Below are 12,830 nucleotides of genomic sequence, written 5' to 3'. Positions count from 1 at the left end.
GTTACAATATAGCCAGGGAACATTCCATTTAGCCCTGCTCATTTGGTTCCTTCCTCGTCTCTTCCTTTGAAGTTACCAGGCATCACTGAACTAGGTAGACAATGAATCTACGATGCTACTGGCTGCTTATGAAGTTTTTGTTCCTTATTTATAGAACTAGTTTTTAGCTTGTCGGGCTTCTTAGATCTTTAATTAAGTTTCTTTTCTGAGCAGCACTGAAGTACAAATCACTGGGTTTTTACATCCACCTCTTTTTGTTTCTTTCTATCTTGTTTTTATTTGAATTTCTATACATAGACATACTTTGTGGCTGAGGGAATTCATTTTAATATGGAAGTATTTTACAAACTATTTCTTCTCATTCATTTATTTCATCCTTGCACTCTCCATATAGTTTAGTTATCAGATCACAGATCTTTAAGTGATTATTTAACATGGTGATTTGTTAATTGGAGGAAATATTAGATCATATTCAAAACAGGACAGAGCTATTATATGATAATTTATATTCATCCCTTGATCCTTTGACCTGTGTTTCCTAAAGTTGCGTGCTCCTGGTGGGTTCACCTTTGGCATATTGGTTTGGAAGAAGAGGCTGGACAAAGAATGTCAAGCTAAAAGAGGAATATTGGGGTGGAGAAGGGTACTCAAAGGCACCAGATCTCAGGAATAAACACAAAATACTTTATTGATATTCCTGAGATCTGGTGCCTCCAAGTGGCCTTCTTTGTGGATTGTGTGGTTGCTGCTGTCTGCAGTTTTTGGGCATTTGTTCCTCTCATTTTGTTTTGTTTTGCCTATTACTGGGATGGAGGGATAAACCCTTGGACCCAGACATAGGTTGTTGTTTGCAAGTGAAATTCTGATGTTGGGTTGACTGATATAGACCAGTTGGACTCAGACATAAAAAAATAAATAAATAAATAAATAAACACTTTGCATGAACTAGCCATAGCAGCTCACAACCTACAAGACAAAATGTGTAGGTCAGGTGTGGTGCATTTGAAGTGACAGCTAGGAGAGAGAATATTAAAATGGACTACAACCCTGGTAATAGAAACTGACTATTGGGCTATGGAATGCCACCCAGCTGTTGGAGAAGGAGCTAAAGCGTTTGTAAGATGTAGAAACATACCACTGAGGCATCATTGCCCTTAACTCTGAACAAATAGTTGGCTCTGAAAGTAGAATTTTGGACTGGTTTGGTGTCACTCTTTCTCTGAAGTTGCCCTCCCCCAGAAGAGTAGAACATATTAGAATGGACCAGAACCCTGGAAATGGAAACTGGCTGTTGTGCTATGGAATGTCACCTGTCTGTTGGAGAAGGAGCCAACACTTTTGTAGGAAGTAGAACTGTACCAGAGAGACATAGTTGGTCTAACCTCAAAACACATACTTGGCTCTGAAAGTTGAACTGTAGACTAGGTGAGTGTCACTCTTACTCTGGAGTTGCCCCTCTGAAGATGATTTGTAGCTGATTTGAAAACTATAATAGGAATTATGTGTCACTTATGGGTTGTCTGGTGTGCATTCTGCAGAAGATAAACAGCAGAGGCAAGAGGTGATTCCTCCACATTATCAGACCTTGATCAGGCCACATGTAACAGTTCAAATTAATGACATATGAAAATTCTGTGGAATAAGGGGAAAAGACATGACCAGAGACTATAAGCTCACATGCTCTTTGTAGTAGAGACCAGAAGCAACACAATAGTGCACAAGATGACATCATTAAGCTATGAAGTGGGTCACACTAATCATGAAAGCTGTGAGAAGGGTGGGATACGGGCAACAGATTTAGGCTCCATCTTCTTCCTGGAACTGTAAGAGTGCGTTTCGCAGAGAGGATAGACACTGGAATGGGTGATATAGAGGGAATCTAAGGAAATATTGAGGAAGATGTTGGACATATATAAATATATGAGGAACAAACAATGGAGTAGTAAAGGTCAGAAAGAATATTAAATGCATTCAAGCATCAAACCAGGTAGACTAAATATCTCCTTCTGCCATGACAGGTGTAACGGAATGCAATGTTCTTCCATGGAGAACACAGCTGTCATTAAAATGGCACGTAGACTAGTAAAGAAAGTCATGGACATCATGTTTTTACAAGCCCTTCAAAGCCCTGGTCATTCTCTTCTTTGTCCACTTTTACTGTAGTGATAGCAGTCTTGTTGATCTTTTATGAGGAAAATAGATTTTATAAATACTGGTCACGTCTGCATGGAGTTGTGCAAAATTTTCCCTCAGACCAAAGAGATGGCTCTGCATTTGGGACAGCAGCAAAAGTTCCAGAATACTTCCCAGAACACAAGTACTCCATAATTACTGTGTTAGACTGCTCAGTATATGCATTCAGAGAGAAGGCTTTTTTTAAATTATACCATTAAAGTTTTGAAATCTTACAACTGTATCACTGCACTGCCATACTATCAGCTTACTTTTGTACTCTGAAGTTATACTTTTGTTTTATATCCATTGCCAGTTCATTGAAAGATGATCAATCCCATATTTATATTTCAGCTGTTATCAGCCTTCAGGAGTTCATTGAAGGGGCTCTAGATGATGAATGGATTCGCAAAATGCTGGAATGTGATCCCAGTACAGTCAAAGTCCACACAGACAAAAGTTAGAAATTTGCCTGCCCTTCAGATAATCTTTCATTATTTTCAATAAGCAATTCTCATTTGATGATTCTTGGAACAGAATACTGCCTCCATATGGTATTACCAGATACTATGCATACATCACAAGTACACTAATTTGAAATGCGCTTCTGTTTTGTGCACTGTTCCTGCTAAGATTCAGCAAGATACTTTTAATGTCCTACTAGATGCTTAAACATGATATCAACAGTATTAAGTTACCTGATTGGCTATGTCTGTAATCTTAACACATTACTCTAAATAAATGTATGCATGCCTCTCAACTGGCTAGAGCTTTGCAGAATGTCCAGCTTCTGCTTTAGATTTCTTGTCTCGTCCTCATAAAATTTGTGGTTTTCTGACAAATCACAGAGGATTAAATCACTAAATAATAACAGATGTTGGAGTTTTAAACTTCTTATCCTTCAAAAAATTTATACTAATGCAAAACCTGTTATTCTAGCAAGTTTGTAAGCTTATAAGAGCAATATTTAAAATATGTCTCTATTTTTGGGTCTTTGCCCCACCATTAGTTTTGGCTCTGTCCAGGTTTATTGCACTCAGAAGTTGAGAGGTATGAATGCATGCAGCATGTATAGTGACATCAGGTATGCCACAACATGACCATCTTTGACTTTATTAGTTTGGGGATTCCTGTTCATGTTACTGTAACTTCTTTTTCTTTGTAAAAGTCTGATGCACTCTATAAATGGCTTAATGTTAACAATATATAAATGTGGCAAGATCCCTTACTATTCAGTTTTTCATGTGGTTAAAGCAAGGATCATGTTTTGAGTTCTGTATACTTAATCAATAAAATATACGTAAGCAGATCAAATTAGCACCCCGATTTTCAGTTGATTTTTTCTTTTGAGTTTCTGTTATAAAGTTGTTAAAAAATGATATCAAAAATACATTGCAAAAGGCAAACTTTTCTTTTTTTGTGTGTAAAATGCCACTAGAAGAATTCAGCTGTAACATCAACATTTTCATTTTAACTGCCCCATTCTGATTGAACACTGATTGTCTAATAATTTTATTTCCTAAGTTTGTGGCATAGCATTAAAACATGGGCTTGGGACTCAATGAAGACTCTGGTTACTGCCCCTCTGTAAAAGTAGAGGCCAGTGGTTAGACATGGCATCAATCAGGGAGAAGATATGTCAACAGTGTGGTATATTATCCAATATGATGCTATGGAACTACTTAGAAGTATATACTACATGACTACAACATTCTGCAGTGAATATACTATATAGTATTGTTAGAGCAATAGTGACTGTACATAACAAACCCCCCTATCAAAACGTGTGAGGGTATTATAAGCATACCCATTATTTGATACTTACATGATATTCACAGAATGTACAAGAAAGCATCCTGCCATCACCCAGAATGATACCACAGTACAAGGACAACATGATTGACTTCAACAATTGGCTAAGCTTCTGGTGTCATTCTAAGGGGATCCAGTATCTGTCTGCCTGGGATGACATGATTAACAGACCACGATGTTTTGCCAGAGATGGCCTGCACCTGTCGCCATTGGGATTCTGGATACTGGCTAAGGCTCTTTCCACCCCTATAGTGCCTTTTTTTTAGGCAAGGTTCAAATAAATGACAAATTCAGCACCATAACAGGTACAAGCAAGCAAAATCTGAGGGTAATGCTACTCAATGCTAGAAGTCTAAACCCCAAAAATGCTTTCACTCGAGGCACTCCTTAAAATGGAGAACATTGACATCTGTGCAGTGACAGAGACCTGGTTCAAGGCTCCAGAGAGCACCCCTGCATTACCAGGCTATGATTCATACCACATCTTTCGGCCACCTAACCTGGACCGAAACACTAAAGGCAGAGGTGTGTCCATATTCATTAAGGATATCCACACCTCCAGACTAGTTGCTCAGCATAATGCATCCAAGATTATCCAAGTGCAACTAACTCTGGGTAAGACCGCAATCCAAATTGTAACTTGCTACAGATCCCCCACCATGCCCCAGGATTCCCACTCCTCATTTCTTGATAGACTGGAAAATATTGGGGTACAATAACCCCCTAATTATGGGTGATTTCAACTACCCCACCATTAACAGGGAAAACTACTCCTGTACCAAATCTTCTGCTCAACATTTTCTGGAATTCATAAATTCCAATGCCTTGGATCAACTTATCCACACCCCCACCAGGGGCAGCAATATCCTAGACCTGGTCATTACCAACATGGGCGATCTGTATTCCACACCAGAGGTCAATTCGTCGTTGGTCAGATATGACCACAAACTAATCACCCTAGATATCCACATCCCATCATTACCCCCCATTAGGGAAACCACCGTAAAAAATTTCTCCAAAGCCAACTTCACTCTTCTTAAGACAGAACTGGCAAACTTCACGACACCCATGCAGACAGACAGTAGAGCTATGACTGCTAAATCCTACACAAATGCACTTTATAAGCACTTACATGAGTGCATGGATCGTGCTATCCCTAACAGAACCAAGATGCTATACTCCAAAAAAAGGAAGCCAATCTGGTGGTCCCCTGCCATAAACAAACTGTACAACAGAAGAAAGAAACTGTTGGAAAAAAATAGTAAAATCCCATGATTGGAGGAACTCCATGGTCAGCCTCAGTAAGAAGCTGAGATCCCTCATAAAATCCTCCAAAGCTAGTTACAAAAACAAAATCGCCACTGATTCTAAAGACAACCACAAAGTATTCTATAGCTATGTCAAGAATCTCAATGGCAACACTCAGATCTGCTCTGAGTTACAGCACAATGGCACTAAATATACAGAACCAACTGATATTGCCAACATCCTGGCAGATAGGTTCAGAGCTAACTTTACCCCCCTCTCACCCCCTAAAGTGCCCATCTCTATACCAGAAGAATGCAAAGTTCCTGTAATCACAGCTGCACAGGTAAAAAACACACTCGCCAAAGCTAAGAACACAGCATCTATGGGACCTGACAACATCCCAGGCTGCATTCTAAATGAACTACAGAATGAACTGGCACCTCACCTAAGCAACATGTTCAATCATAGCCTCACCTCAAGCTTTGTGCCCACTGAATGGCACACAGCAATGGTTATCCCACTCCACAAAGGGGGAGCCACCACAGACCCTGGGAACTACCACCCCATTAGAATAACAAGCCTGGTCTGCAAGGCCATGGAACTTATCATCATGCAACTTATAAACAAAGACATTGGTAATGCAAACTCTGGACCCCACCCAGTTCGGGTTTGTAAAAGGCAGATCATGTCTCCTAAACCTGATAGACTTCTTTGAAGCAGTCACCAAAGCCATAGATGAGGGTAAGGTGGTTCACACAGCCTCTCTAGATCTCGCCAAGGCTTTTGACACCATCCCTGACTCTGGAATTATAGATAAACTGACTAAACTAGGTATAAATCCCTATGTCACAAGATGGGTTGCCAACTGGCTCACTGACAGAACCCACACTGTGAAAGTAGCAGACCCCAAATCCGACTTCAGACTAGTGATAAGTGGAGTACCACAGGGTTCAGTCCTGGGTCCTCTCCTGTTTGGTATCTACTTTTCTGAAGTACAGGCTAACACAGAAGGTCTTTGGCTAACAAAGTTTGCAGATGACTGCAAACTAGGAGCCATAATTGAAACACCTAACGATGTGGACATCCTGCAAAAAGGCCTCACTGAGACAGATGCCTGGTGTCAAAGCCACGGCCTCAAGCTCAGTGCCAGAAAGTGCATTGTCATCCCCTTTGGTAAAAACTCTGTACCCATGAGCTACCACATAGGTAGTAGTCTACTTAACACCGAAAGTGTGATAAAAGACCTTGGGACACAGGTGGACAGTAGTCTCTCCTTTGATAATCACATCACCACAGTAGTCAGGAAATCCTTCTACATGACACTCCTCATCACAAAGGGTTTCTCATCCAGGACAAAAGAGGTCATTATTTCCCTCTACTCATCATTAGACCCATTATAGAGTACAACGCCCCTTTTGGTATGTACCTCACAAGACATCTACAACAACTGGAAAGGCCACAAAAATACCTCACAAAGAGGATTACTGGCCTCAAAGAGATGCCTTATGCAGACCGACTCAGCCCCTGCTATTACCCAATCACTCATACTACAGAAGGTCAGGAGGCCTTGTTACTCAATAATAATGAAGACAGACTATCAGCAGAAAATGGCTGCCAGAAACAGAGGAAACTCAAAACAAAACAACCAGACCTAGACAACAGGCCTCTATCAAGATTATGCCACCTGAGCAGAACACAGAAATCTCACTTTAAAAGCATAGAAAGAACACTCACAAAGAGAAAATACAAGTTTCAGTATGAAAAAGCAGTTTACAATTTAGTAATTAAATAAAAATGCAATTATAGTAATACACACTATTACAGTTCCTAGCTTTAGCCACTAAATGAAAGTTTTAAACAGGTCAAGGAACAAGCAGACTCTAGAGAATGCTTTTAACTGTAAACAGACAATTATAGTTTTTCTTCTTCTTTCGGCTTTTCCCGGTTAGGGATCACCACACTGGAACTTCGGTCCGCTAATGATTGGCAGTAGATTTTTACGGTGCCGAGGTGCCAGCTTGATGCCCAACCTTCAATGAAGGCACGCCCATTTACACATGTCTTTCGAATGTCACTCGACCGTGGGGAGGACATACAGACTCCACACAGAAGGCGCTCCAGCCGAGAATCGAACGGGAGAACCTCTTGCTGTGAGGCGACAATGCTACCGCTGCACCACTGCGTGCACACTATTACAGTTCCTAGCTGTAGAACACAGAAACCTCAAAAAATCAAAAATGTACAGAAAAGCTCAGATAAAGCACTCACAAACAGAAAATACAACTCTCAGTATGAAAAAGCAGTTTACAATTAAGTAATTCAGTAAACATGCAATTAGAGTAATGAAACAGTATCTAGCAATGAAAAAAACAGTTAAAACAGTATAAAACAGTACATAAATGCAGTGAAACAATAAAAAAGCTTTATAACTGTGCAAAATGTAGTAGATCAACTGTATAGCACAATTATAAACATTTCAGAAGTGCAGTTCAGTGAAATAAGTGTAAGAAATAACTTATTCTGCTCTTGGAACCTTAAGGAATTTCCGCTTAGTTTCAGTAATGGAATACAATCCACAGCCTGATAAATTCAAGCACAACCTTTTCAAGACACAAAGTGTATATACCAGTAAGGATGGAAGAGTTAGAAGATCAAATTACTACTCAGCCCCTGCTATTACCCAATCACTCGTACTATAGAAGGTCAGTAGGCCTTGTTACTCAATAATAATGAAGACAGACTATCAGCAGAAATTGGCTGCCAGAAACACAGGAAACTCAGACAAAACTACCAGGCCTAGACAACAGGCCTCTATCAAGATTATGCCACCTGAGCAGAACACAGGAACTTCACTTTAAAAGCATAGAAAGAACACTCACAAAGAGAAAATACAAGTCTTAGTATAAAAAAGCAGTTTACAATTTAGTAATTAAATAAAAATGCAATTATAGTAATGCACACTATTACAGTTCCTAGCTGTAGCCACTAAATGGAAGTTTTAAACAGATCAAGGAGCAAGCAGACTCTACAGAATGCTTTTAACTGTAAACAGACAATTATAGTAATGCACAATATTACAGTTTCTAGCTGTAGAACACAGAAACCTCAAAAAATCTAAAATGCACAGAAAAGCTTGGATAGAGCACTCACAAACAGAAAATACAACTCTCAGTATGAAAAAGCAGTTTACAGTCAAGTAATTCAGTAAACTGCCATTAGAGTAATGAAACAGTATCTAGCAATGAAAAATACAGTTAAAACAGTATAAAACAGTACATAAATGCAGTGAAACAATAAAAAAGCTTTATAACAGTGCAAAATGTAGTAGATCAACTGTATAACACAATTATAACTGTTTCATAAGTGTAGTTCAGTGAAATAAGTGTAAGAAAGAAGTTTTCCAGCTGTTGCTGTAGTGTATTAATTAATTAGTTTATTTATTTATTTTGTTTGTTTATGGGGTAATGTCCAACTGGGCATGAGGCCTATTTTCAGCGGCGGCCCGGGGAGAAAAGCTCCATACATACAAATAGACAGTATTAAACAGCAAATTGAACATGCATTAATCAACAATGTACAAAGCAAGTCAGTAAATACATTAGTTATATAACAATAATTAGCAAATAATTAACAAATAAATTAACAAATTTAACAAAAAAATGGCACAGTTATAAAAACTGGCCGCATGAGTTAATAGTGAGAACAGTGTGATACAGTAATTGCAAGATAGAGAAATGCAGTGTACATAACAGTTAAAGACAAAGCAGTATATGTGTATCCATTGTTAACTGAAACTGAGTGCAGAATCAAGATAGCCTTCAGCAGTTAATAGTTGTAGCTGTGAGAATGAACTAGTTTAGGGTAATGTAAGGGAGTAGTAGGTAGCTTAACCAGGAGTATGGCAGGAGCAGAGCCAGTGTTTTGCTAGGTGTTCCTTAAGGAGTATTAATCTTACAGGGTTTCTTTTTGCCTTTCCCAAGTGTAGATCAATGTGCGTGTATGTACCTTTAAGAAGCTATCCAAGGGTTTGAACAAGTGTGTATATACTGAGCATGTGCAATTCAGACTGCCATTTTGTAGTAAGCTGTTGAGATGTAAGCAAGTATGTATGTATGCAGCGTCTGTTAACCAGTTTGTTTATATTTTATGATGTTGCTATCCATCCTGATGTGTTCTATGTATTAAAGCATCTGAATAAACTACCCCATCTGCTTGTCATCTATGTTAGAGAAGGACGAGCGACATGGAGTCAGAAGCGACATGTCTAAAGTGACATGAGGTTAGAAGAAGAATGGCCAGGAAGATTTGTTGTCAGAAAGTTTCAGTTTCTTCCACTTAAGCCCGAGAGGCACCTGGCTGGCATTGGCGGAATATAAAGGAGTAGATCATCCCTACTGCACGCATAATTCGAAAAACAGGTCAGAAACGAATTTCAGGTATTGAAATTTGCTCAAAAATCTTTCTTATTCACAAAATATGAAACAAGGCATACAGAATGCTCTAAATGATACTCGAATAAACCGATATGTCTTATATTGATAAAAATATTCGAATTACTACGGAAAATGTTTGAAATAAAGTCTGAATTGCACAAAATGAATAAAATAAGAGGAAATGATCGCATAGTTCGTTAAGCAGGTATTTTTCATATTAAAGATATCTCAGTTATCAGACGTATATAAAGTGTTCTTATGTTTGTGCAGTATTACAGTAAAGCTATTTCACAAAATACAGCCATTACGGAGCATACAGCCATTACAAAGCATATTTCGCAAAGTGAAGTATTTCAGAGTTTATTGGGCATTTGAATATTTTTACAAGCTCACAGAACAGTTTGTTCATACATAATTACAGGGGCCATATTTTCAGTGTATGCATGAACACATACTTTGTGGGCATGGCAGATGGATTTTGAAAACCCAGTGCACTTGTGTTTGACAATAATATTGCAGAGAACTGGAGAGTATTTGAGCAATAGTATGACATTTTCATGCAGGCTAAATTTTCTGATAAAGATGACTGTAAAAAGCCATTTATTCTGCTTAATTTAGCTGGGTTAGAAGCCATTAAAAGGGAGTGTTCATTTGTGTATGCACCTGCTGTCTATGCAGGAAAGGAGGAAAACTGTTATATTGTTGTACAGGCTGAGTCAAGGGAGGACCCTGATTACTTAAACCATAAATTCAGAGAAATGTGTAACCGCCAGTCAAATGTTACAATGGAAAGGGACTTATTTTATACAAGGGATTAAAAGCCTGGTGAAACTTTTGCAGCATATATAACTGACTTGAGAAATAAGGCTAAAATGTGCAGATGTGGTGATTTAAGGGATGAGTTGATAAAAGACAGACTTGTTTGTGGTATTAAAGACGTTGCTGGGAGAAAGATTTTGCTTTGTGGCAGTGATTTAACTTAGGCTAAGGCCCTGAGATTTGTCAGATATATGAGCTCACAGAAAAGCACACAGATATGCTTACAAATTAGAACAGCTGTAAAAGGCACAGTGACAGAGCCCATGTTGATAGTATACAGCACATTATTAAAACAAGTAGGCCCAAGCACATGGCAGCAGCTGTAGCCCCTATAGCACTCACTGGTTAACCCCAGAGGTTTCCAGCAAATTCCAGAATTTGCACAGTCTCGGTGAAGCATAAGAGTGAGTCAGCCAGCTCACAGCATGGGCCCCAACCTAGTGTTATTGCTAACTATTATAGTTATGGTGGAATCATGAATCTAAAAGGGAGAAATGTTTCGTTTTTGGTCAGTAGTGCCACAAATGCAATAAGTGGAATAATTTCAAAAGATTTTGTAAACCAAAAGTCCCACATTCTTATATAAAAATTTAACATTTTAAGAAATGAGTCAATCAGAGAGCTGCAACCCTACTCTTTATGTAGATAGTGTGTCAGTGTGTTATGAAACAGTCAATGCAGTAGATTTAAGGGAAAAGAATGTGGTATTTTGTGCTGTTCGTATAAATAGCAAACTCATAGAGCACAAAGTTGACACAGGTTCCAAGTGCAATGTTATGTCACAGAAACATTTGCTAGAGTGTGTCATGATAAAAGGCTTGATTTGGCAAAGTGTGCGAAGCTTGTTGCTTATGGTGGTGAAGAAATTCACACTGAAGGTTCAGTAGTGCTTTCATGTTACTCTGCTGGAAGAAGATATGACTTGTTATTTTATGTGGTCAAGAGGCACATCCAGTCAGTATTAGGGCTCAGAGACAGTTTGAAAATGGGACTGCTTTCATTTAATAAGGAAGTCTGCCATGTTAGCTGAAAAGACCACTACTCTAATTTCACCCAGTTGATTTTTTTCTACCTATGCTATTCAAAGAAAACTAGGGAAGCTTCCAGTTGTGTACTCCATGAAGTTAGATCCAGATGTCAGTCCAGTTATCAGGCCAGCTCAAAAAGTTCCAATAGCTATGCAGGACAGAGTCAAAGCTGAGTTAGATAAAATGGTGCAACAAGGTGTGATTTGTCCAGTTGCAGAACCAAGTGAATGGGTATCTTCCATGATGGTAGCTCATAAGAATAGCTCAGATGCCATCATAATATGTATTGACCCACGAGATTTGAAAAAAGGGCTAAAAAGACCTCATCATCCATTGTGCACAGTCGAAGAAGTCATAGCTCTGATGCCAAATGCCACAGTTTTTTCTGTCTTAGATGCAAAGAGTTCATTTTGGTAAATTCAGCTTGACAAGAAATCATCATTGCTCACTATGTTCAGTGCTCCATTTGGCAGGTACAGATTTTTGAGAATGCCATTTGCGATAAATTTTGCAAGTGAAGTCTTTCAACGTGCAATGGAGCAACTTTTTTCTGGGTATCCTTGTGCTATTAAAGCAGATGATACACTAATAGGAGGTAATGGTAAAGCTGAGAATGACAGAAACCTCAGAACACTTCTGGAAAGGGCATATCAAGTGAATCTTAAGCTCAGGCCACAGAAATGCAAATTCAGACTACAAGAGGTCACTTATGTTGGTCATTTCTTTACTAGTTCAGCCCTATGACCAGACTCTTCCAAACAAACATCCATTCTCGAGATGACAGCTCCAGACAATGTTCAAGCCCTGCATTTTTTCTTGACATGGGTAACTACCTAGGCAAGTTCATTCCAGACTTGAGCTAACTATCAGCACTGCTTAGAGAGCTGCCATGTAATGATGTATCCTGGTCTTGGTTAGAGCAACACCAAAGAGCATTTGATGTCCTAAAACAGAGAATTGCTAGTCCACCAACTCTCAGATACTATGATGTTCACAAACCAGGTACTCTTTCATGTGTTGCTTTGAAATTTGGCCTTGGTGCAGTCATTCTACAAGAGGGTCACACTGTTGCCTTTGCATCGAGAATTCTTACCTAAACTGAAATGCAGTATGCTCAAATCGAGAAAGAGCTTTTGGCAATTGTGTTTGTATGTACAAATTTCCATGATTATGTTTATGGTAGACCTATCCAGATCAAAGCAGACTACCAACCTTTAGTTACTATCTTGAGAAAGCCAATGCGTTCAGCTCCAGCCAGACTGCAACACATGATGTTGAGATCGCAAAAGTATAATTTCATTCTTGTCTACAAGAAAGG

At 38.9% G+C, this 12,830-nt stretch overlaps 1 protein-coding gene across 1 annotated transcript in view; it reads left to right on the top strand.

Moving 5' to 3' along the window:
• Nucleotides 1–3,480, top strand: part of LOC122815180 (guanylyl cyclase inhibitory protein-like) — a 397,270-nt gene extending 393,790 nt beyond the window's left edge. The window contains exon 5 of the mRNA XM_044087463.1: nt 2,527–3,480. Coding sequence (XP_043943398.1) covers nt 2,527–2,636 — 110 coding nt within the window. The 3' untranslated portion in view covers nt 2,637–3,480. The remainder of the gene's footprint in view (nt 1–2,526) is intronic.
• Nucleotides 3,481–12,830: the final 9,350 nt, after the last annotated feature.

Source organism: Protopterus annectens, chromosome 11.part0, assembly GCF_019279795.1.
Source record: "Protopterus annectens isolate FY-2018-M chromosome 11.part0, PAN1.0, whole genome shotgun sequence".
NCBI classification, from domain to species: Eukaryota; Metazoa; Chordata; order Ceratodontiformes; family Protopteridae; genus Protopterus; species Protopterus annectens.
Note: the sequence above shows the minus strand (reverse complement) of the source record. Positions and strands in the feature narration are given on the sequence as shown.